This window comes from Labrus mixtus, chromosome 13 (genome assembly GCF_963584025.1).
Source record: "Labrus mixtus chromosome 13, fLabMix1.1, whole genome shotgun sequence".
In the NCBI taxonomy this organism is placed as follows: Eukaryota; Metazoa; Chordata; class Actinopteri; order Labriformes; family Labridae; genus Labrus; species Labrus mixtus.
Window position 1 is genome coordinate 15142761 of NC_083624.1, and position 25094 is coordinate 15167854.

The window sequence follows — 25094 nt, forward strand, 5'->3', positions numbered from 1 at the left end:
GGACATGATTGAAAACCGATGTTTTAGAAAAAAGCTGTGTGTGTTTTGGATGTCTGGGGTCGCCAGAGTTTTGTGAAGTCAAAGTGGGGTCACAGTCCAAAAAAGGTTGGGAACCATGGTATCTAGCATTAAACTGACTTAGCAGTAAATAACTTATACAGCATAAGCATCACTTCATTTAAGTTTGACCAAATGTGTTTTTGTTTTTCAGGTCTTTCCTTTGTTACAGAGGCAACAATTTCATTGACTAGTACTACGACAAATCTTGAAAACCAGTCCAATGCCTCTGTTATGCAGTCTAAGATACTGCCACAACTGAGTCAGTAATAATAGAAGATGCTTAAAATATCCACCATTGGGCTACAGCTGCCAACTTGCAATGTTAACACAGCGATAACATTTACGTTTTACGGTATTTGACCACCTCACCACAATTATGAGGCCAACATCAGCCTCTACATTTGACCTACAAATTAAATATCTGTCCCATACCCACCACCCCCGGCTTAGCGCCAAGTGTTGCACCATCTCACATGTTCTACTGACCCCAGGTTGGCTAAAAATGACAAGGGGGCGGGAGCCTAGCGGTGAGTGGGCAGACGGATCACCATGCAGCTGCCGGGCTGTGGCTGTCATTTCCCCCTTCGGACTGACTGGCAGAGGTAGGGGGAGATCATGAGTGGGGTGGTCTAGCTCATGGGACAAGGAAAGGGGGGGGCACTGTGCAACTTGCTGGACAGGACTTGCATTCAAACACAGAAGCTAAGCAGGAACAGATACCAAGGAGGCTGGGATTAAGAAAGGAAACTTGGAAGGAAGATTCGCACGCTTTGCTCTGCAGAGAAGTTTCGAGAAGTTAAACATATTTGGAAATCCTCACAACAGTCTGAAAGGGCAGGAAAAGGAAGGGGACAAGCAAGGCCGTCACTTCCAAGAGGCAAGTCAAGAGAGCTGTTAATGCAACTTGATCCAGTGGGTCTTGCCCTAAAAATACCTCTAAGAGAGTGGCAGCTATCGCTATCTCCTAAATTACCTGGTAAACGACAATTTCTTCTTCTTTAAACAACAACTGAGGTCAGACAGCAGCGGTTCTAGGACACTTTATCCATGGCAGATGTGTTTGTAAATATTTAAATTGGGCTTATCAAATTAAATTAAGTTCTAAATCTTGAATACAAAATGTGAGAACTTTGTTTACTGTAATGTATACTTAATCTGTCATAGTATCTAATGGCCTCTCTTGATATTGGTGTACAAAACTAAGAGAGGGCCCAGTCAGTGTTAGTGCAATTCAAAACCCGTACAGTTACAGGATCCATTAAAGGATCTACCAAATCAGTTCCACCATGAGAAAAGCTGAGGTGCAAATGACCCTGAAAAAAGGGGCAGATGAAACAGTGGCATCCCCAAGCCCCATCATCCCCCCAAAACGGTCCAAATCAAGTTTGGAGCAGGCTGCCCCGGAACCTCGAGAACCCGGTCTTCCCACTCCGACTCCTCCTGTTTTTATCCGCAAAATGAGGAATGCCGCCGTAGGGACTGGATGCGACATCCGCCTCAAGGTGACTGTGGCTGGAGACCCCCAGCCCTCCCTGTACTGGTACCACAATGATGACCTCCTCAACATGGAGAACCAGGAGTACGGAGGACTTTGGATTAGGGATTGCAAACCCAGTGATGCAGGCCTCTACACATGCATCGCCAATAATCACCTGGGAGAGGCCCGGAGCAGCGCTGTACTCGCCGTCTTGGATCTGGGTGAAGGTAATGCTCATGAATTTAAAACGTCACACAGGTATACAGTATGGTCTTCTAATAGAGATGACCTTGTGGTTTCTAGAGTTTATTTTCAGCATTAAATGAGTCTAAATCAATCAGATTAAGATGCTACTAAATAATTTGTAGTCAGAGCAGTCAGACACAACACCTACAGTTCCTTGTTGGCAGACCTTCATTATAATGTAGAATACTATCTGATATTCCAGAATAAGGAAGTCATCCGATACACTTTGGGACCAAATATGTTCAGCAATATAAGTCAAATCATTGTCAAACCCACTGTGACAATGCAGTTCTGAAAACAAAATCTTTTACTCTACTAACTTCTATGTTAATTACCCAGAATGCCACAGTTATCCAAAAGTCCCAGCCTCCCCATAGCAGGAAGTATCTCGAAAACATGTCGCCTCCATTAGCTGGAATATTGAGTGATGATGCTGGCTGATATCCCAACTTGCTACTGCACCTTCTCTAAATAGGGTTTTGATGTAAATGCAACAACTGTCTAATATATTCTAATATTTGAGCTTTTATTTTGGTAGTTTAAGAGCTAAAGTGTAGCTGTCATTCTCTGGTATGCCAGGCAGTGTAGATAATTTGCTTTTTGTTTTTAACTCTGCTCATTGATTTGAGAAGAAGTCGTGCTAAAAAATAATGGAAAGAAGAGAGAGGAAACAAAATGCATAAACTTGCATTGGCATATATACTCAAACTCTAATGTAAAGCACTAATTTACACATATTTACAGACATATGTTGTGTTAACATGTCAAGGCCAAACACAAAGCCTCACTTTGATTTACACATTCAAATGTGAATTCCCCTTTTATTTAAGATTGAGGTTTTCTTCTATGGAAATCTCATATTTATTTGTCCTAGTGTTATGATTTTGACTGTCTTCAACCTTTCACACATAAACAAAGAGTAAGGAGGTTTTAATTCCAAATGATTGAATTAGTTTTTTTTCCCTTGATGGAATCTGATAAGGGCACAAAAGCATCAAGTATTGGAATAAATTGTTGTTGTACTAATTGTAAGACATCAATGTCAACAACAGTTATTTGGATAACTTGTGTTTTATCAATCAATCAACTTTTAAAGCGCTAATTCATAACAAATGTTATCTCAAGAACCTTTACAAAGCAGGTAAAATACCTTACTCATTGTTATGTTATCTACAAAGACCCAACATTAGTTGAATCTATGATAGCCAATTATTACATGGAAATCAATATCTTTAATTATTCTATGTTTTTCAAACTACATGTTACACATAATTACTCATAGTGTCCAAAATGAATATTGTATTTTTTGGCTATTTTGCAAACTGCATGAAGTGATGATTGATGTTACTACTGTGGTGTTGAGGCAACACTTCCTATCTGAATCACTGTAGATTTGTCTGATATAGGCACAGAGGGATCATTGTTTTTTTTTTAGCACAGATGCTGAGTTAAAGTATAATTTAGCTTTCACTTGTTGGGAGCCGTTTATCTAAATGGCTTCTCTGCTTTTGAGTTTTATTGCTCATGTTTTTTTTGCTATTTATAAAGACTTGTGGAGATCACTGTTTGAGATGAGCATATAAGTGAGAACTTGTTTAGATTCCACAATGATTGCAGGGAAACTGTAAGTGAGTAGTTCTTTAAACGAAGCTGGCTTTTGACTAATTATCCAGAGAGGGAGCTTTTGAAGTGTATTTCAGTCTGATTTCTCCCCGTCTGGATGAGGATGCTCTGAAGGCCAGTGCGGCTCCTGTCTGTTAAAACACCGGCATTCTGATCATCTAAACCTCTTCTTATGCGTTGTGTCATCTGCAGCCCTGATTTGAATTCATCTCACCTGAGCGCTCTGACCACCTCAGCTGCTGTGAAAAATGAAATTACCATCCCCACAAATATGCCCTTCATATATCAGCTCGAGTAGTCTGTCATTGTTTGGCAGAGCTCTGCGTGAGTGTCTAGTGGAAACTCACTCTTCAATTTAAATCTGCCTTTTCCTGCTGAGAGAGCACATGAGGCATGCATTTGTATGCACAAAAATGTCAAGTCTCATCACTGCCGAACACAGTTCAATCAGTTTAACAATCAGTTTTGAGTTTTTTGGCAAATGATAGTTTACTCTGATGGTGTAGAACAAAGCACGGGGTGCTTACATAACAATCCCTGCTGATTTAAAAAAAAAAAAAAAAGAGCTGCTCTGTGCAAGCTTGAGACAAAAACTGGATACTTAAAGAGTGATGATGTCTGCAGACTAGACAACATGATGTTAAGGATTCCTTTTAGTATGGGCTGCAGAAAGCACACTGTATTAAATATACTTTAATTATTTAATTTATTAATATAAATGCTTGGACAGAGACCAGATAAAAGATTCACCATCACATTTTAGCATTTGAAAATTAATATTATGACGTAGTCGAGTTCCTAGTTCAGCTTCTTCCTGTAAAGTTTGTGTTCCTCCCTTCTTGAATAAGATTGTACTCAAATACATATAAAGCAGCAGGATTCTTGTTATTGTGAATGCTTGAATTGTAGAAATTCAGACTGAAATTGTACATGTTTCTGGTTTAAGTGAAGAAGCAATTACTTAACAGAGATTTAGGCATCAGTAAACTTTGAGTCAATCCTCTTTTCTCCAACTTTATAGTTTAACAGAATAATTAAAATGGTATTTTCAGTGTTCACAGTTTTCATAGGGGAGCCATGATGATCGGAATTAAGATACTATAGGGAAAAAGATAAAAGTCTTATTTCATTACACCCTTGTGATACAATATGAAAGCAGTAGTCGTGATAACGTGGACCACTAGGGACATTTCACAAATAGTGGTTTCATGTAATAGTCATCTAGACTCTCATAGTTTAGTTTCTCCACTTGTGGCTGGACATAACATAGCATTGTTAGTATGAACAGGCAGTAAAAGATTTAATATTCAGTAGTCCATATCCATAGAACCCGTGCATCCTGTGTTTTGTGGTGTGGTCCTTTAAAAATGATCATCGATAACAAACAAAGGTCTTGTCTTTTTATGCAACTTTATATTGTGACGCAGATACTAGATGTCACACACTGTTGTAAATCCTCAGTACTTCTCACAATCCTATCAGCTACTTTAAAACCTTTAAACGAGGTTTGAAAATGACATCTCCATTCAGAAGTGTTCCTTTGATTCTCCATTTTAACCTTCAGTTTGATTCAGCTCTCTGCTGCTTTGCTATGTGCGTAGTCTACAGCTGTCCCATCACTCAGTGGTCCACTGCCTGGACCCTTTCTCTCTCTCTCTCTCTCTCCCTCTTTGAAAATGTCTCTCTGTACCGCCCCCCTCATCCACCAACTCTCCCTGGTTATTTATACTGAGGAATGTGCCAGGCCTTAGATTTTTGTGATGTTAGCAGGCCAACGTCTCTCCTGTTACATAGGAAGACATCACCTCTAATTTTAGCCCGGCCCTGTGTGACTTTTTTCTCTCTACTGACCAGGGAAAGGTCTTATTATGAATCTGCAACATCTACTAAATATGCAGGAGCATAAAGATGTCTGCCACATTTTGCGGTGTCGCGCTTCTTTAATGATCTATCCAGTTTTTATGCCCATAAAGTCTCTATCCCCCTTTAAATCCTGGCTGCTGTTTGTGCAGTCAGTTGATTAATTACTGATCTGACAAATTGATCAATTCATTCATTAAAACAAAAGATAAACTGTCCAACTTCAATGAAATATGTGTAGATGAAAGGCTCATATATGAACTGAAATGAAACAAATAAGGAAGGTAAAGTAATAGATGCATTCATCCACTACTGGTTAACAGTATATGATGAGCACAGTAAACTGCAGGCTTTTAAACAAAGGACTTAAAGACACTAAAAAGTTGCATAGAGCTGATGAGAAATGTAGATCTGGGTTTTTCTCTGGGCGCAGCAGTGATTTTAATTCAAAAATCTATACAGTCTGTTCAAAGCCTGCAGATTAACTCTGTTTGCAGAGCCCTACTGCTGGCAGCTTTAGATGTCGCCCCCTGAGTGTGACCATGGCCCTTTTCCAGGGTGTTTGGATAGTTTCCTCTCCATGTTGTCTTCTTCTGAGAGCATGAATGTGAGCGAACAGGTGGAGCTGAAGTCACACTGTGGAAATCCCCTTCACGGCCATGTTGCTTTAATAAATTGAAAAGCACATCAACAAATCAATGTGAAAGGACAAGAAAACCCAAAGGGAAATTATGAGGTTTATTACAGCTGTAAGATGAGTTTGAGTGACAGACTGTCAGAATTTCTCTTAAGCTAAATGTTTAATCAGGACAGATTTCTAGTTCATGTGCTCAAATTTAGGAAGAGTAAATGTTGTTGAAATAAACATGAATCTTTAATACTCTCGTAGAATAGTAAATTATGTCATAAATCACCATTATAAATATGGGATTTCTTTCAATTTACATTCTTTTACATTTAAAGGTGAACAGCACAAGAACGTACTTGTGGCAAATTTCCCATCATGCAGCTCTCAGAGAGTTCATGAAAATGCTTTATTTTCCGAGTAGTTGCATGCCAATGCTTAATGCCCACCAGTACTTAGAAATATGTTAAAGCTGCTATGCCGGCTGTAAATTCCAAAACAAAGAAGCAAAACAGCTAAATAAGACTAAAAAACTCAGTAGAACTGACGAGTTTGGGGATTATCTCTTCACAAGCAACCCTTATTATATTACACAGGGCAGCTGTGGTTCAGTAGCAGAGTCATTCGTTGCTCAACCAGAAGGTCAGGGGCTCAGTCCCCAAGTCCTGCAGTCCCACATGTCCGGTGTGTGATTGGGTAGGACACTTAACCCCAAGTTGCTCCCGCAGCTTCGGCGGCGTCTCTGATTGTGAATGAATGGATTAGTTAATACTGGTGGATGCCTTACATTGCAGCTTCTGCCATCAGTGTGTGAATTGGTAGGTGTGACCTGTGTTGTAAAAAGCGCCATGAGTAATCAAAAGCCTAAAAAAGCGCCATACAAGTCCATTTACATTGCATGTTATTTTATCTATGGTAAATTATTGTTAATTAAAATAAACAAACGTTTCACTGCATTACAGCATTTTAGCTTAAATTTCATGCTGCACATAAATGATTAACCACAAGGGTTTTATTGAACATAATGGCAGCCTCTGTATTCATTGTGTGCCATCAGCAGTGTTTGAGGTTACATGATTTTTTACACATTCTCACCTCTGCAATAGAAAAGCAATTATTCCACTACAGGTTATATTCTCAGCACGAAGCCTGTGCTATAGCATGCTGCAGTGAACATTTATACATGTTAATTTGTTACTAGGCTGAGAATCATTTTTCATTTCTCCTTTGTTTAATCAATGTTGAATCCAATACATTATTTAAAAAAAAAACAGAAGTCCACATAAAGTGCAGCTTCCATTGAAACAGGAAGTTACTCTCCATGACCTGAGATTACAAAACACACTCACACTTGAATTAAGCCTGTAGGCATATGCAATGTTATGGTTGAAAACTGCATTTTTGGATGCAACCATTACTGATATATCTATAAGTATAAGGTTGTAAAAAAAAAGTCCTTATTCAGTCTAGGTGTGAATATTCGTTGGTGTGTGAGCAGTGCTACATTGTACTGAGTACAGTGTGATAACATGTGGATTGAAATAAGCGCAGTTATTTCTGTGTAGCGGTTTATTCTTGGTGGTGAAATTAAATGTGTAAGCAGTAATGCCTTTTCCTTTCCCTCAGGGGGAAAGACTTCTTACATACTGAGTCATTCGAAATAAAGCATGTGGTTGTATTACAGAATGCAGGATATTCAGGATTTATTATACCAGATGTACATTAGCAGCAACTGAAATTGTGTTGTACAATAACACAGTTGCTCTTTTAGATTTTAGGAGCATAGCTGTAGCCGTGAGCACATCAATTCCATCTTTCACATGCTTTGGAAATAGCTGCGCCTTGTAACACATTTTTTTTTCTGTGAGAGCTAACAGAGCTCCAGCAATGCAGTGAGGAGCGAGGAGCTCCCTGTTGCTGTTGCAGTGATTCTCCCCTTCTCTGCCGACAACACACCATCGGCTCATTACACCAGGTGGAGAATAAGACACAGACACATGGGGAGGAAGGAAAAAATGAAAAATGTCAACCAATGCCGTAGAACACTGATCTCAAGAGGGCTGGATCACTCCCACTGGTTTTTCTGCCTATCGGTGTGCACTGCCTGTGGGGTGGAACGCAGCGGGGGAAGATGCTTACACTGTCGCTGGCTATTGTGTGGACAGGGGGGCTCCCTCAGTGTGGATGATATGCATTCAACAGACATTTCCACCTGCGGACGGAGGTCTATTCTCTTTGCTTTTCAGAGACGGATCCTCTCAGAAGAAGTGCTGAGACTGTGAGGGGCAACTTATTATGTAATGGACCAAAGTGCCTTGTATTTCCTTTTCTTTGCATTTTGATTGAGGAGCTTTTACCGGCAGTCTTGCAGTGTATAACAAGTTGAATCTTTTTCACCTAAGTCAGATGATTCTTGCTGATGTCTTCATAGAAAAATGCCTGATTTAGGCGTGTAGTAATGGCTCGGAACCCCCCTGTATTTTGGGGAATACCCTGCTGCTGCTGAATGTAAGCCAAGACAAAAAATACCTTTCGAGGATATACCAACAGTGGCCATGAACAAAATCCAGACCAAAGAAAAAATCAGGCAAGTGCTTATATGTTATCTTGTCAATTATTTGTCGATTTATTTTCCTTCTTTATTGTTTTCAGTCATTGGTAATAAGTAGATACAAGGCAAAAAAATGTTCCACAAGAAATCTTGACTGAGTACATTTAAAAAATTTGCTGCTTCTCAACTGGAACACTGTGTTTCTTATAAACAGTCTAGATACAATGAGAGTGATTAAATATGATGAAGCTATTCTGTAAAACACTCATCAAAAGGGAAACTAGCTTAGACCAGTGTTACAGTGGATGGTATAATAACATTAGCCAACAAAAACCAGCGTTAAACTTCGATTAGATGTACCAAGCTCATGGCACAACCACAGCTTTGAACTAACTTCAAAGAAGTCTTTCAGAGTTGCACTAAAACGCTGATATATTGGGATGTTGCTCTGACTGATGCTGCTTATGTAAGAATGGATTTGTAGTTCCTTATCACAGTTATTGGCTTCTTTCATCAATATACAAGATTCAAAATAAAACCATATTGTCCAACCCTAACAGTACATGGTGATAGTTTATTAAGAAGTATTAAAATAGGATCAAGAGGGTCATTTAAACACAGAACTATCTCCTTTCCCCTCTAAGAATGCCATATAAACAAAGACAATCAACTATCAGCAGAATATATACCTCTGTATAGAAGCTGTTACTTGAGCTATGTGGTTTTCTGTATGGTTGCAGTGACAGGTTTATGATCCACACGTTCATGGATGGGACTATAGTTGGATATGTACAGTAATACCCTGTGCACTCACTCTGCGATCATTCCCCCGTCAAGCAAAACTAATTAAGCAATGTGATGTCCATTCGCCATTTAAGGACCATGCTCAGGGTTCAAGTTGGGTATCAACGTCGCCGAGTTTCCTTTAATACATGTTTAAATTTGTATTCACTATGAATTTATAGATTTAAATGTCTTCACACTCTTGGAGATTTGCATGCTAGAAACTCAGAGGAAGGTAATGTATTGTATGAAGAAAAAAATGGTCAGTCAATCTAGTAGATAGTCATAATTTAATTGTTTTCCAATCCATGCAGATGAAATGTTTAAATAGTTTGCTACCTCCACTGATGACATCCATGTGTGCCATCTTCTTTGCACATTTCCACCATCTTTTCTAAAAAGGGCTACTTATTGTCAACTTCACTAATGCTATGTCCCCAATCCAATATTTATGACAAATCTAAATATAACAGTCTTTTAGCAGTTAGTATAGGGGTTAGTTTATATGTTCATACTTACCTAGCATGATTTAACCTTTTTGTTTTTCTATCAAGGCAAAGTAGAGAGAAGCTTGTAACGACTAACAGAGCTCTAATTGCTTCTATAACTACAGTACATTGCCAACAAGATGCAGAGCCAGCTATAACAGCAGCTTAATCAATAGACCTTTCAGTACTTTTTTTTTTTTCATTATTTCACAACTTTTATGATTGCTGTGTGATTCATTTTTGTCATTATCTGAAAACTGCTTCAGTATGTGAAATTTGGAAAAGAATATCTGCTGATACTAATGAATGCTCTGGAGAAATTGTTGTTCATTTAGTCAGTTTTATGTAAAACATATTCATAATGCAGACTCTTGGCCATATGTAGGACATCTGCATTTAAAAAATCCAATCGACAATGTGGACATTTGCTGAAAAATGTAATGTAAAATTAAACTTGATTTCAATGGAGATTTGAAAAGCTTTGAGTAATATTATGAACTCTATACACACTCTCAACATTTGAACCAATTTGAGGTTCAGCTGAGTTCACTGCATTTTTTTTTTGTTTCTTAAAATAAGGTCCATTAAACAAGTTTATTGTGTAACATTTGGTACAATGAACCTTTCCAATGACTTATGCAAGTGTTTCCAGTATTCGTCTACTGTATTCGATATAACAAACATTGTCCTATTGTGTTCTTTAACTGCAACAGAACAACGGATAGCTTCTGTTTATTATAAGCAATAACACCTACTGTGAAGTGAACGCCTCATGAGAGCTGCTGGGATGGCAGTGACTCAATAGTGCTTTCTATTTTGAGTTCTACCAATGACTGAGTTTGATCTCAGTCTAGGGAAAACAGTCATCTTTCAGGTGGTTTAAACTGGAACACACTTTTATTTTCAAAGGGATAAAATGGAAAGAAATTGGCTTTTCTAACTAAAATACAAGCGCAACTGTTTGTTTGCTCCATGGTTTTATATATATATCCCTTCTTTTTATCACTCTGTAGATGTTTATGAGATAATTATGAATGCTATAGACTCAGCAACAATACAGCTGCAGCAATTTTATGACACTTAGTTTAGCTCTACTAATTAGTCCCTGTGGGTGACATCTTTTCAAGTAAATGGACCGTGAGAATCAGAAAGAGAAATGGTCCAATATGTCAGAAAACTACCTTGAAGTTTACGAAGGTGGTGTTAATCTTTGATATGCAGTTTTTGAAATACTTATTATGATACAGTATATTTCTGTATAAGGTAAGGTTACTCTCCCTAGCTGCACAACTGAAGTATGCACCTTTTAATATAACTTTCCACAATTTGTAAATTTGCAGTCGTCATTCACCATTAAAGAGTTGACTGTAATGGAAAACTAAGCCTTAAGGTTTTTAGAATAATACAGGACCATCACTCCAATGCTGCTGCTACCACCATGACAACAGCATTATCCAAAAAAATGAAAAAAACATTTTGAACAATACTTCATATCGTCATTGGTTCTTATTCCAAGAATAAAATGACCTTGCACAAACTCTACCAATTTTCTCTCAAACTTTGCTTTTGTTACAAACCAGGAGGTTGGCACTCCCACAGCTAGGTGTTTACTCTGCCATCTGAGGCTGCCTTCGAACCTTAAACAATTGGGCATGGAGCAAGAAAGCCTGAGCCATCCAAGCCCTTCCAGAGAGGGGCGTGGTCAGACAGAGCTCATTTACAGACACAGAAACAGCCTGTTCTGAGCAGGGCTGAAATAGAGGGGTTTATAGGCATGATCAAATACAGGATCAGAGTGAATTTAGAACAAGAAACTTCACAGACATGTTTTGGGGAGCTCTTGAGACTTATTTTAACTTGATTAAAAAGATGATAATATGTGACTTTTATCATCTGTTTTTCAGATTCTGAAACAACAGAGGATGAAGGTGACCAATTTGAGACCAAAGAAGAGGTTGGGGATGTTGAGGACCAGGATGTGCATACAGGTAGCTAACATTTCATTCCAGCTGACAGCTATCGATTTTCGAATATTCAAACAATTTGTGATTCCTTTTTTTTATCTTAACTTAACTTCATGATGTAAATGGGAAATTGTGTTTCAAAGAAAGCAGCATTGGTTGAGTAATTAACATGAGTACCTCATTACTAACCCATATGTCATATCTCCTTTTTACATGTGATGCAGTGAAGGACAAATGTCCAGAAGATGATAGTAGAACGCATGGACATGAAGATCACTTGAACACAACCAGGCAAGAAAATGAACATGCAAAAATTCCTATTAATAATGAATAAAATACTTCAATGTTCTAACTGCATTCCTGTTAACAGATTCTCAGCAGATTGTGAATTAGTTACCACATACTGATTCCAACAGATTTTACTGTTAATCCTCTATTTCAGGAGCCAGTCAGAAAATTATTTAAGAGAATCTCCCTCAGAAGTCCTCCCACCCCCGTCCCCGAGACTCATCAAACGAACCTCCACGTCTCCAATGCCAAGTCGTTCAACTACACCTCTTAGCTTGCGGAAGAAAATTGTGTCGCCAACTGAATACCAAGACACAGTGCCTGGAGAGTTTGAGGATAAGGTTAAGCAGCCAAAGTCTGTAACACAAAGTAGCACCCAGGACTCCCGGCCACAGACTCCAGTGAGCGAGTATTCCCGGAAAGAACTTACTCCGAGACCATCTCCAAAGCTAACCAGGGCAAGCTCAAAGGTTTTTGAGAAGGTCCGCGGCCTAGAAGAGCGGAGACGCAGTCTTGATATTCCAGAAGGATCCATCTCAGGAAGATCCTGGGCTGGGTTCAACCGTGCTGGATCTGTAGATTCAGATGATGGAGGAAGCCGGTTGGGCATCTCTAGAGAAAGTTCAAGGGAGGATCTAAGGGAGGCTTTGAAAGAAGATGCTGCTGAGCGTAGATCTATGTTTAGACAGAGAGCTGCTTCGCTGGAAGAGAAACCTCGCTACTCCCAAAAAGTTCAGGATATTGAGAACAAGTTCACTGAGGAACTCCAGCGCATCAAGAAACTTGTGGGTAAACCTCATTTGAAGAAGTCGTTTTCAACAGAGCAGCTGACTCTGAAGAGCAAGCAGCGACAGCCTCTGAGGAAAATTGAACCTATTCCTCCACAAGTCCTCCAAAAGCTCCAAGAAAGGGAACGTGCCCAGTGGGCAAAGGAACAGAGAGAAAAGGAACAAAGTCAGCAACCAATGCAGCAGCAACAACCAACGGCCCAAAGGACACCAAGTACCCATTCAACAAGTGTAACAGTCAGTAGATTTGGAGAGGTTGCAGGCACCCCAGAGTCCATGCAGTTATCCGACTTACCAGGACAACGATCAGTGAGAGAATTAAGTAGAGTCAGTCCAGTTACAGAGATCATTCAGAGATCATCATCACCTGCTTTATATTATCAACAAAGGGAAGGGTCCCCGAGTAGAAATGTTGCTGAGATGACATTACGTAAGGTTGAGCGAAGGCCCCCAAGTCCGCTTGTACAAAGGGTATCTCGAATGCAGGAATCCCAGCACATCCCAGAATCTCTTGCGCAAACATCACAAAAGGACCAGCCTTCAGGGAGAAAGACGCCAATAGAAGTAGTATTACGAAAAATTGAGAACAGACCTGAAAGTCCACTGGTTCAAAAAAGAGGTATCATGGTGCAAGATTTTCCTTCTCAACCTCCTCCAAAACCCCCAAGGATGTCACCGCTCAGTCCAACAGAGGAGAAAATGGAAGTGGAGCCATTTAAACCAGCCTTGAAAATTAGGATCCCAGCAATTATTGTCGAAGATGAAAAGATGGAAGAGGATGTTACTGTGAAGACAAGAGAGCCTCAGCAGATTACCTCCAGCACCCCAGAGGGACTACAGCTGAAACCCAAAGCCAAGAAGCGCCGCCCTCGACCCATGTCTCCAGAGTTAGGTTAGATTTGTATTGCTTTCTGATTTTGCTCTCTTTAATAGTTTGAAGTTTCATTCTGGTAATTTAGCATGTTCAGCCAATAAATTATGGCGTCCTTATTAAAAGGGTTATTCCTCTAATTGGATAAAAGACACAAAATGACTTTATAATTGTCTTATGTTATTTGTGCAGATTCTTCAGATGATTCTTATGTGTCTGCTGGAGAAGACCCAATGGAGGCCCCTGTATTTGAGTTTCCCCTGCAGGATACTGTAGCATCTGCTGGAGCAGATGTGCTGCTAAAATGTATCATTGATGGAACCCCCATTCCTGAAGGTACACATTGAAATTTGTATTTTTCCAGCAAATACCTAAATCAATCAATCAATCAATCAATCAATCAATCAATCAATCAATCAATCAATCAATCATATATGTAGCACAAATTCAGAACAATCTTAGGACACTTTACAAAAAGAGCTGGTCTAGACCTTACTCTTAGTTGTATTACTTACAGACCTTTAGCAAAGAAACAGTGGCTAGGAAAAACTACCTTTAAAAAAGGCAGAAACCTTGAACAGAATCAGACCTTTTTAGATTTGCCTTGAGTGATTTGTGTGCGCCAGTATTTTCTTTGGTTCCTCTCTTGAAAAATGTATCCGCTGAATTATTTTGTGCATGTCTTCAGTCCTTCTTTGAGAGCACTGACCTCCATTTGTGGAGTGGCTGAAGGGCAAGTGTTTCCTTCTACTCAGACTTACATATGTTGAACAGCTATCTGCAGCGACTGTGTTGGGTTGGAAAGAGGGATAGAGGGAGATGCTGTAGATGGGAGAGAAAAACAGAGCAACAACAACAATGAATAAAAGGAAGTTATAGCTACAATGCCAGTAATAATGGTAATAGTATGTTTTAGTAATAGCGGTAACAGCAAAGTATGATAATAGACAGATCATTCTTATATTAACATTAGCACTTATAATGGAAAAGAAATGGGGAGGACTGATAGAAGGTGATAATGCATATATGCAAATGAACCAATGTACTTTTTTTTTCTGTTTTCTACATAAAGTTACCTGGATGAAAGACAACAATGAAATCACAGGGAATGCTAATTACACCGTCAAAGTGGAGGGTGAGCGGCATAGTCTGCTCATCAAATCAGCCAGACTAACCGATGGGGGAAAATACTGTGTAACTGCTTTCAATCAGGTGGGCAGAGCGTCCAGCAGTGCCACCCTTATGATTAAACCAGGTAAGTTCGACTTTTTGATGGGATATAAGATTAAACTATTTATCACTACAGTACTGCCATGTGGGGATTTACAATAGGTCTGGTATCTAATCTTACATTCTTAAATCAGCGTTATTATGCAAAGGAAGCGTTGTTTACATTCACATGAATTAAGGTGGATCAGAACATGTATTGTGTTCTGTGGGCCATTCTTTATTTATTGACTGATTGAATAAAGGATGGCCAACATTTTCAAAAAACGGTCTAATGCACCTTACATCTTCTTCTCAGACAAAAACATCCTGTGGCCTCTTTCCACTCTGGCATTGTGTTTCTGCTGATTTCTCTCCTTCTCCCTTGTCATTATCTCTTTGAGCAAAATGTCTCTGCCATATATTCTAGCTGAACAACCTCACTTATAGTTACCATAGCAACTCAGAGGCGAAACTGAACCTATAAATTGCCCAGTGAGGCTCACTGGCTCCACCCACTGTGAATCCACTATTGTTTGGATATCACATTTGACATCTCAGATTCTAATTATATTTTAAGTGGGCTTTGTTGGGTTTTTTTCTTGAATAATAACCTCCTTGAACTCCTTTGTCGTCACAGCTGTGCTTACTGTAACAAAAAAAAGAACAAAGTGGGCAGAGAGAAAATGAAAGGTGTTTATAGGACTCACTTGTAAGCAGAATTACATGAACCTACAACACAAAACAACATATCACCCTGCTGCTTTTACAGAGTCTGTACATGAGGCGAGGGGAAACCTGGGTGTGCCTGTGGATATCAGCAGCCCTATCACATCTGATGAGGAGTATCTCAGTCCCCTGGAGGAGGGCATGGATTTTGGAGGACCAGAGCCTATTCGAAATATTGATACACGATTCAGAAGACCCCCTTCATTCCTGGTGAGACAGTACATAGACATAGAGAGGCCTAATTAGGTACTTTTTTTTCACATGGAATGTACTCTAGGTTTTGCATTGACACTTGCTAGTTCTTGTATAGGAACAACATTTCTCATGTACAGAATAGGGGTGGGACAAAATATCAATATGGCAATATAACGTCGCCCTGACTCAATTATCGATACACTGGCGCCAAATGTCAGTGTTTTCATTTAAACAAAATGGCGATCTAAACGAACGTCCCTGCCTATATGCCTCATCACATCAATATGTCATAACTCCTCAAGGGTGGGGGGTGGTTTAGTACGAAGTATGACCGTCATAGTATGAATGACGGTAACATGAATGGAACTTAACTGGTCAAAGAAGCTGACAGCGGGACACAATAGCTAGATGTGGGATATAAAGAGGTTAAGAATGAAGCGATTAGGGGCATTTTGTATTCTTCAGTGAAACCGATATTATGATGTGTCATGTGATTATCTTGCAGTAGATCAAATCACATAATCGCTGTGTCATGATATTATTATGGTAGGGAACATATAGTATCGCATCATATTGTATTGTGTCCTAACGTGTAGTATGGTATTTTATCTTGAGTTACACTGAGATTCCCACCCCTAGTACAGAACTGATTTATCCATATTCGTTTTCCTGTTTGATCATGTTACTCACTCTATCATCTCCCCATCGACACATTGATTAAAAAAATGCTGCAGTTGAAATGCGTCTTTCAGCTTCTAACATGCATTACATTTCAAACAGGTAACAATGAGTGATCAAGCCGTAATTGAAGGACAAGAAGTCACCATGTCTGTCCGTGTAAGTGGACAGCCCAAACCCATGCTGTATTGGTAAGTCTCTTCCCTGCTTTAGAGTGTTTCAAGGCTCTGCATGCACGGGAGATGGAATAGACTTTGTCTGCATCACAAACCATGAGCAGAGCTTGCTTGACTGCACAGTTTGTCTCCGAGCATGCCACTTGATTTCATCTGTTAAAGGAGGCAGAAGCTTAATGTTTACTGCCTAACAATCTCCTGGCTGACAGAAAGAGTCTTAATAAGGAAAGGGGATGAAAAACAAGCGTCTTCTGTTTACCACGGAGCTGCTCAGTGCCCAGAAACACAAATGTCTGGCTAAACTAATGAGCTCTTAGATAACAATCTGCAGTGCTGAGGCCATACAAAAATGAGCCAGAACTGTTTGCTCTTCATCACAATGGACAGGTCCTTGAGTGTTAGAAGAGTCTCCTCATATTTTCCATGAGCCAGCTTCCAATAATATACTCAGCTATATTCCACATTTTTCTTATTGTTAGCGAATCCCCAAAAAGACCAAACTTACATCTTTCTCTTATGTGCCCAGCTCCTTCTGTTGAGTCAACCCTACAAACACCACCCTGCAGCTGTAAACACTCACAAGTGCACCAAATGTGGATTCATCTACAGCTGAAAATAGCTCCTAGTAAAGTGCACTATTAACTTCTGTTTGAATAATGGTATCTGAACACTATAGTGCCAAGCTGTTCTGGTTAACTATTGAGCTCTTTTCAAAATGAAACTACTAACAAGTGATTTTTAAAGATTGATCATTTCAATAGGAACACCTCCACTTCAATGGTGTGATCAATATCTAAAAGAAAAAAACATCTTTTAACCTGTATAAACATTTCATCTCTGCATCTTCTTCGCACCTGCTGAGACGTGCAGTGAAGCTAAACGGCTATGCTATGCTATAGTATTTGCCATTGCAATAGCAATGTTTTACTACATCATGAATATTTCAAAAGCAATAATGAGCAGTAATAAATGTGCTTCATATGGTTTGACCTAAAAATGGAACTTGCGAAGAAAAATTCAACAAGATTCAGTTGTTTTAGCCAAGTATGTGTAGGGGGGTCATACAGGGGGGTTTATGTCTTAACAACTTGTGCGGCGGCTGTAGCTCAGTTGGTAAAGTCATCGCCTCTCAACCGGAAGGTCGAGGGTTCTATCCCCAGCTGAGCAACATGTCCGATGTGTCCTTGGGCAAGACACTTAACCCCACATTGTTCCTGCTGCTTCACTGGCGATGTATGAATGGATTAGTAATTAATCTCTGATGTATGTCGCTTTGGATAAAAGTGTCTGCTGAGTGAATTATAACCAACGTTTATTTATAAGAAGATCGAGGTTTGAGTATCAGCACTAACTTACATTAACAGCATAGTAATGAAAGTAACCTATGGTTGTTGCATTACTAATGTCAGTTACATCACTCATAAAGAACACCATTTATTACAAGGGGTTAAGTGACAAGCAAACATTTCTTTATGAAAAAAGGTAGAAGCTAGTGCTGCACTGGGTCAAAAAATGTAGAGGCATCAGGTGCTCTTCAGGAACCTGGGACAGAAGTCAAGAAGCAAATAAATAAATTACTGTCCTGATTACAAACAAAGTTCATTGTGAAGAAAGGCGGTCAATAATTATGTCCTAACAAAGACTCAGATGAGTCAAAGGAGTAGACATAGCCCTGTTAATTAAGGATCTGTATACTGTGTCAGAGTGCCTTTCATTTATTCACATTTATTCTATATTTAGTGTTTAATTGGAAATCTTTATAAAAGTTCTCACATGGTCGGGAAACATTATTTACCGTTTGGCACTCTGACGTTCAAGACACATTTCAAGCTGCTTACAATTTAAATGTCAGCCTCAGCAGGAGAGATGGACTGTCATGAGAGATTGACTAACACATTGTAGGCGTTGGTCTTTTAGGGATTTGTTGTCGTTTAGAGCCATACAGAATATTGTCATGCCTTATTCTTGAATATAGGAAACCAGAATAGGCTGAATCACTCTGGCAGGTTCAGTCATTGGACTTAGTCATGGCTCTCGAGAGACAATAGAAGAAAAGAAAGTGCTAAACATAATATTGGCAGCCGTGGATAATGTATCACACCCCCATCCCCTTCCTACCAGCCAGAAGAGAGCCTGCAGCTGAAATAGAGTGTGCCTGGTCATCCTTTATTGCATAAATATCATATGAAAAATAAACTCTTGAGTGGTGAACAAGTGATTCATCAGTTTGTTTTGAGTCATAGCAACGATCCTCTTCTTTTGCAGGCTGCGGGACAGAGTTACGGTGAAATCAGGCCCACGTCACATCGTCCGGGAGGCGGAAGAAGGCACTTTTGAGATGACCATCAAGTCAGCCGTGAAATCAGACTCTGGGATTTACACATGTAAGGTCATTAACGAGTACGGGACAAAGCAGTGTGAAGGAAAGCTGGAAGTGAAAGGTATGCCTCTTTTACATTACTTGACATGTTTGACTTTTCTTTGTATGGATGAGTTTGTGAATAATTTAGTTTGGCTAACCATTTCAATCAATCAATCAATCAAACTTGATTTGTATAGCACTTTTCATACAACAAGTGTATCCCAAAGTGCTTTACATCAACATAAATCAAACAGCAACAACATGACTCCCTCCCCCACCCCTATCCCACAATCCAAAAACTAAGGTAAAAATAACTAGATAAGAACAGGTACTGAGGAAACGCTATCACTTATTCTAAATGAGGAAACACAGGAGGTTCAAAATGTAATAAAACTAGATGAAATGAGATTCAGTTAAAAGCTCTACTAAAAAGGTAGTTCTTGAGTTTGCTTTTAAAAATGTTTACATTGTGTTCTACACACTACAGGTGTTCTACACTAAAGGTAAATTCCTAGTGATAGGTATCTTATGAAATATCTTAAGCATGTATAGCATTACTACAAGTGAATAAGAACAATGGGCCTCATTCACCAATATCTTCTTCATAATTGATGTAAGATTTTTATTTAGTTGTTCTTAAGAAGATTTCTAATAAGACTCTCCGTCAGATTCCCCAACGTGTTCTTAAACGACTGATTTGTTCGCAGCTGTGTTCTTATCTCCTTTTGTTCTGTGTTCATAAGTTGAAAGCGTGTGCATATCGTTCCCAATTAGCCTAAAATAAGTTTGTGGAGAGCATTGAAGATGGCCCCAGCGTCACACAGAGGAACTTTATTGTTGTGAAGTGGAGGTACTACTGCAGGAGGTCAGCAGCAAACAAGCTGTTTTATTCAGCAGTGTGAGGAATTGTTACACAGGAATAAAATAAAAACATTGGATGCAATAAATATAATGAATGTATGTGAAGTGAAGTGACATGTTGAGTTTATTCATTTTAAAAGACCACTGGGAATTTAATGATCACACAAATATTTTTTAAAATATTTTATATATTACGAAAAAAATATTGTAATATGAACCCTATAATATAACACAACTGGAGATTTAAATGCAATAACTAGTCATTCCATCTGAGCCGGTCAGCACTCAAATGTGTGTAAGAGCGCTCTTGAGTGTTCGTAACTTCTGTTCTTAGCTAAGAACAAATCACACAGAAGAAAACATCGGTGAATCCCAGAATCTTCTTAAAAGTTTGTAAGTAGGATTTAAGTATGGTTGGTGAATGAGGCCCATTATTTTGAACACACACTAGTTCACAACAGCAGCCTCCAGGTGTAATCTAACAGCACTCTTGTGTCCTCTATTTAAACCCAGCTCAACCATTTGAGCCGGGTCTGGCTGTGGTCCGCCCGGTCAGGGACATCACAGCCAAGGCCGGAGAGACCGTTCTGTTTGAGTGTCATGTCATCGGCCCGAAGGACACTGACGTGGACTGGCTGGCGGACGGGAAACTGATCCAGCCGGCATTGCTCAACTGTAAGATGCACTTTGACGGCAGAAAGTGCCGTCTGCTGCTCAACTCGGTCCACGAGGATGACAGCGGGACATACATGTGCAAGCTTAGCACCGCTAAAGGTACATCTAAAGAGTAAACATCACAAGGTGCTCCATTTAGAATTGAAAGTGTCTTAATCATCCCATCGTCTCTGTTTCTTCTTCTGAATTCAAATCATTACAATCCAGAGGAAGTGACTTCATGCGGCAAACTCAAAGTCCTCCCTTCACTTGAGCCGCTATTCACTCGGAAACTGGATGTTTTAGAAGTGATTGAGGGACGTAACGCTCGATTTGACTGCAAAGTCAGCGGGACGCCAGCTCCCAAAGTCATCTGGAGTCACTTTGGTAAGTTTGTACCACTGTCAGTAGGACCTACAACGTGTGAAAACAGCCTGTTCACAAGTTGGAAATTCTTTCAGTAGTTATAAAATGTTCTTGACACAGACCCTTTAACTCAATGTTTCTAAGGTTAGACTGGAGAATCCCTCTGGGGAACTACAGGGGGGAAATGTTTTGTCTTTTTTTCATTTAAAAAAAAAAATCATCAATCATTCATTACTCCTCTACATGCCTTCATAAAATGTGGTGTATAAACACAGGTTCCTCTTTTGTCTTCAGATCATCCACTCGCAGAAAGTGAAGATGTTCGTATTCTTCAGGAAGGCGGCCGCCACTCTCTCATCATTTCTCATGTGACCAATGATGATGAAGGATTTTACACCGTCACAGCCCGCAACGGGCACGGGGATGCAGAGAGCTCGGCTGAACTCTACATACAAGAACATCGGCCAGCCATCTCCTCACAGATGTAAGAGTGTGTTTTATTTTTTATTTTCATACCTTTAATTTTGGGATAGAACAGTGGATAGAGTCAGAAACAGGGGAGAGAGAGAGAGAGTAGGGAACGACATGGAGGAAAGGAGCGACAGGTTGGATTCCAATCCGGGCCCCCTCCACTCGAGGTCTTAAGCCTCATTTCCTCGCTTTAACCAGTAGGCTACCACCATCCCAGGAGCATGGTTTTTAAATTATTTTCTTGGACAAAGGGCTTGTGTTTTTATGGCCTATAAAATGTGATTTCCCTCTCTCCCCTTTCTTCCCTTCCCATTCAGGGCAAAACTGGAGAAGATGCCCTCAATCCCAGAGGAGCCGGAGGTCCCAGAGAACGAGGTGGAACGTTTCACTATGCCTGACTTCATCAAACCCCTTTATGACCTGGACGTCATCGAGGGGAAGGAAGCCGTGCTCAAATGCAAAGTGGCTGGTTTGCCGTATCCCACCATTGTCTGGTTCCACAACGGCAAGAGGATTGAGAGCACAGAGGACAGGAAGATGACGCAGTGTGAGTGTTTCAAAGTGGATTAATATTCACCCAATTTACAGGCCCTGTCAAAGCACTGATGACATTACAGAGCAATTATACAGCAGTTTTATTGAAGTTTAAGTAGAATTAATATTATAGAAAAAAAGATGATTAAGAAGCATTTATGAATTGCAAAAAGAGGAAACTTTATTATATTATATAACTACAACAGACTCTGTTGTAGCAACAAGTAAAGTATAATGTTCACTAACTCATTCCTCTTCTGAAATAAGCCGCTGCACACTGTCTGTCTTTATTACAAGTATGTTAGTGCCCTCTCAAACAACCCATAAGACTGTTACCAAACGTGTTTAATTAAAGCCAGGTAGTTTATGCATCTGCTTTAATCTGTTGTTCACCTCACTCACCATCCAATTCTCTTCTATAAGAAGAATTGAAACGATGTGCCAATACCACACTTATAATTTGAAAGGGCAGTTGATACTTGCGAAGCCCCTAGAGCAGGGGTCATCAACATTTATACAAGGGCTAGCTTTCTTCTTTCTACACAGACAGTGTGTTGGCCGGACTTTAAAATATGATGGTTCATAATCCTGACAGCTGTCAAGCCCGCTGTGAAGGAGTTGGTGTTACCTCATGCGAGTATTTCAGCCTTGGTATATTATTTTTATGTTTATTGTTTAATCACCCGAGATAGTTTATATTCTGGGGGCCGGATGGGAAGCTTTGGGGGGGAGGGGCTGATGTGGCCCATGGGCCGCGGGTTGATGATTACTGCCCTAGAGGTTGCTTTCAGACACAAGTCAATGTTTTTTTTTAGTCCTGATTTATTCTAACTGCAGGGATCTTGTTTAATTGTATCCCTCTAAATTCAGACTCAAAGACGCTAACTGTCTATATCAAAAACACTTTAATCTCTGCTCTCTCCCATGCAGTCCGTGACGTCCACAGCCTGGTCATCCGCTCAGTGTGCCACGCCCACGGTGGAGTCTACAAGAGTGTCATCTCTAACAAAGTTGGCAAGGCCACCTGCTACGCTCATCTCTATGTCACAGGTGAAGAATTAACAAAAGTAGAATATTATTCTCAGCTGTTGAGAGGAAACTTAATTTTAACTGGAGCAGAGTCTTCAAGCAGATATCTGTCAACAAGCACCCGTTGTTGTAGAAATAGTGTAATATCTGTCTTAGAATCATTTAAAATGTAATACCTCTGTGACTGTTTTGTCCCCCTGAATTCTAGTAATTCAAATCTTTCTGTGACACAGCCTTTACAGCTCAGAGAAAGGAAGGACCTCTAATTATATTGTGATTCATTTCAGATATCCTCCCTGACCCTCCAGATGGGACACCAGTGATTGAATCTATTACTGGCAAAACCATCATTATAAGCTGGAAGAAACCAAGGAGGCTGGACCCTTCCATTGGTACGCAAGAGGGATATTAAGGATGGTTTTATGCACTACATATTTTTGAGAACAGAGGAAAGTAGCATCAACATCAACAATTTGCTTTCAGATCCCAGCTCCCTGATGTATGCCATCCAACAACAGGCATTAGGCTCCATCCAGTGGACCATCATAGCTTCTGGCCTGAAGGAGACGACCTACACCATCACCACCCTCTCCAAAAACGTGCGCTACGCTTTCAGGGTCCTGACAATCACCTCCAAAGCCTTCAGCAAGCCCTCACCTGCCACAGACCCGGTGCAGCTCCTGGACAGAGGTACATTCTTTGCTCTTTTAGAGCACCCATTCATCTATAAGTGTCTGCTACCAGTTTAGTAAAATGATCTGTTTCTTCTAGGCTCCTATCTTCAAGAGGCTCCAGTGATTATTGATAAGCCAGAAATCGTCTATGTGATTGAAAACCAGTCAGTCACCATCACTGTCACGCTCAATCATGTCAACGCTGCTGCCATCTGGAAGAGGTATTTGTGTCTTTTCCATCAAGTGTCAATAACTGCAAATATTCCAAGAGGTTGAGTCATTGGCTTATAACACTTTTCACTGTAACATCCTTTGGTTAGAACATATTATTGAGGTTGAAGTTGCCACTTTTGTTGGCCCATTGTATTACAGGATAATCAGGGTGCATGACAGGCAGACATAAATAAGTATGACAGCTCAAACAGGCAGCTGTTTAAGTCTAAAGGATTATCAAAGATTCCCAACCAGTGAAGTCTATGTTAGTGTCCTGACTTAACCTCAAGCAACAGCCAAACATGCACAGTCATAGTCGGCTTTTCTCTTAACTTTAATATGTTTAGGCTGCTTCACAAGTACAAACATTTTTCTTCAGGAGGGGAGCAGTCCTGTCCAGCAAGCCCGGCCTGTATGAGATGACCATGCCAGATGACGACCAGCACACGCTGAAGCTGCTCAAAGTGAAGAGTTCTGACATCGGAGAGATGGCGTTCCTGGCCTCCAACAAGTACGGCAATGACAGCTGTACCTTCAACGTGGAGATGGCAGGTACACAGTAGATTTATTTATTTATCCAGTTATCTGTCAAGAGCCAATGTGACATTGTTCTGTTCCTTTAAAAATGTGTCCACAGCTCCACCAACATTTGAAACTATCATGGAGGACTTGGACGTTAGTGCCGGGGAGACCCCTCGCTTCGCTGTGGTTGTGGAGGGCAAACCCATTCCTGACATCCTCTGGTTCAAGGTTTGATTTAATAAATAACTACCACCATACACTACATAATCCCAGTTAGCTAAATATTTGAAATTAAGACGAGAATGTACTCAAACAGATCTTTTTTTGTAATATAATTTGAGAACCTTTGCTGACACTTTCAGAATGATACCCTGCTGTCAGAGGGATGTCACTTCACATTTGTGTACGACGATAATGAATGTTCCCTGGTGGTCCTCAACGCTCGTCCGGAAGACTCGGGGGTTTACACCTGCACTGCCAGGAACTTGGCAGGATCTGTGTCCTGCAAAGCTGAACTCACCATTCATGAAGGTAAGAAATCACTCTTATCAGAGCCATCAAAAACAGTGGAGGAAGTAACATATAATAAAGCCAACATCTTTCTTGTACCTTTGGTGAGTCAGGCATTTCTCTTTATCCATTTTTAACTTGCACATGTAGCCAAAACTAAAGAAGATCCAGCAGAGGATGAGGAGACCATTCTCAGGAAAATGCGTAGACTGACTGACTATTATGACATCCACAAGGAAATTGGAAGGTAAACCATTTTTAAATCTTCAGAGTAAGGCTGTATTACTTTG

General features: G+C 40.0%; 1 protein-coding gene across 1 annotated transcript in view; it reads left to right on the plus strand.

Annotated features, from left to right (window-relative positions):
• The first annotated feature begins 665 nt into the window (after positions 1–665).
• Positions 666–25094, plus strand: part of spegb (striated muscle enriched protein kinase b) — a 41057-nt gene continuing 16628 nt past the window's right edge. Inside the window, exons 1-21 of the mRNA XM_061053837.1 lie at positions 666–1764; positions 11618–11701; positions 11902–11968; positions 12123–13645; positions 13817–13960; positions 14697–14879; positions 15603–15769; positions 16535–16623; positions 18874–19049; positions 20345–20605; positions 20714–20872; positions 21146–21335; positions 21640–21869; positions 22787–22906; positions 23173–23277; positions 23369–23575; positions 23657–23780; positions 24152–24324; positions 24410–24522; positions 24657–24825; positions 24955–25051. Of these exons, the coding sequence (XP_060909820.1) occupies positions 1347–1764; positions 11618–11701; positions 11902–11968; positions 12123–13645; positions 13817–13960; positions 14697–14879; positions 15603–15769; positions 16535–16623; positions 18874–19049; positions 20345–20605; positions 20714–20872; positions 21146–21335; positions 21640–21869; positions 22787–22906; positions 23173–23277; positions 23369–23575; positions 23657–23780; positions 24152–24324; positions 24410–24522; positions 24657–24825; positions 24955–25051 (4799 nt within the window). The 5' untranslated portion in view covers positions 666–1346. The remainder of the gene's footprint in view (positions 1765–11617; positions 11702–11901; positions 11969–12122; positions 13646–13816; positions 13961–14696; positions 14880–15602; positions 15770–16534; positions 16624–18873; positions 19050–20344; positions 20606–20713; positions 20873–21145; positions 21336–21639; positions 21870–22786; positions 22907–23172; positions 23278–23368; positions 23576–23656; positions 23781–24151; positions 24325–24409; positions 24523–24656; positions 24826–24954; positions 25052–25094) is intronic.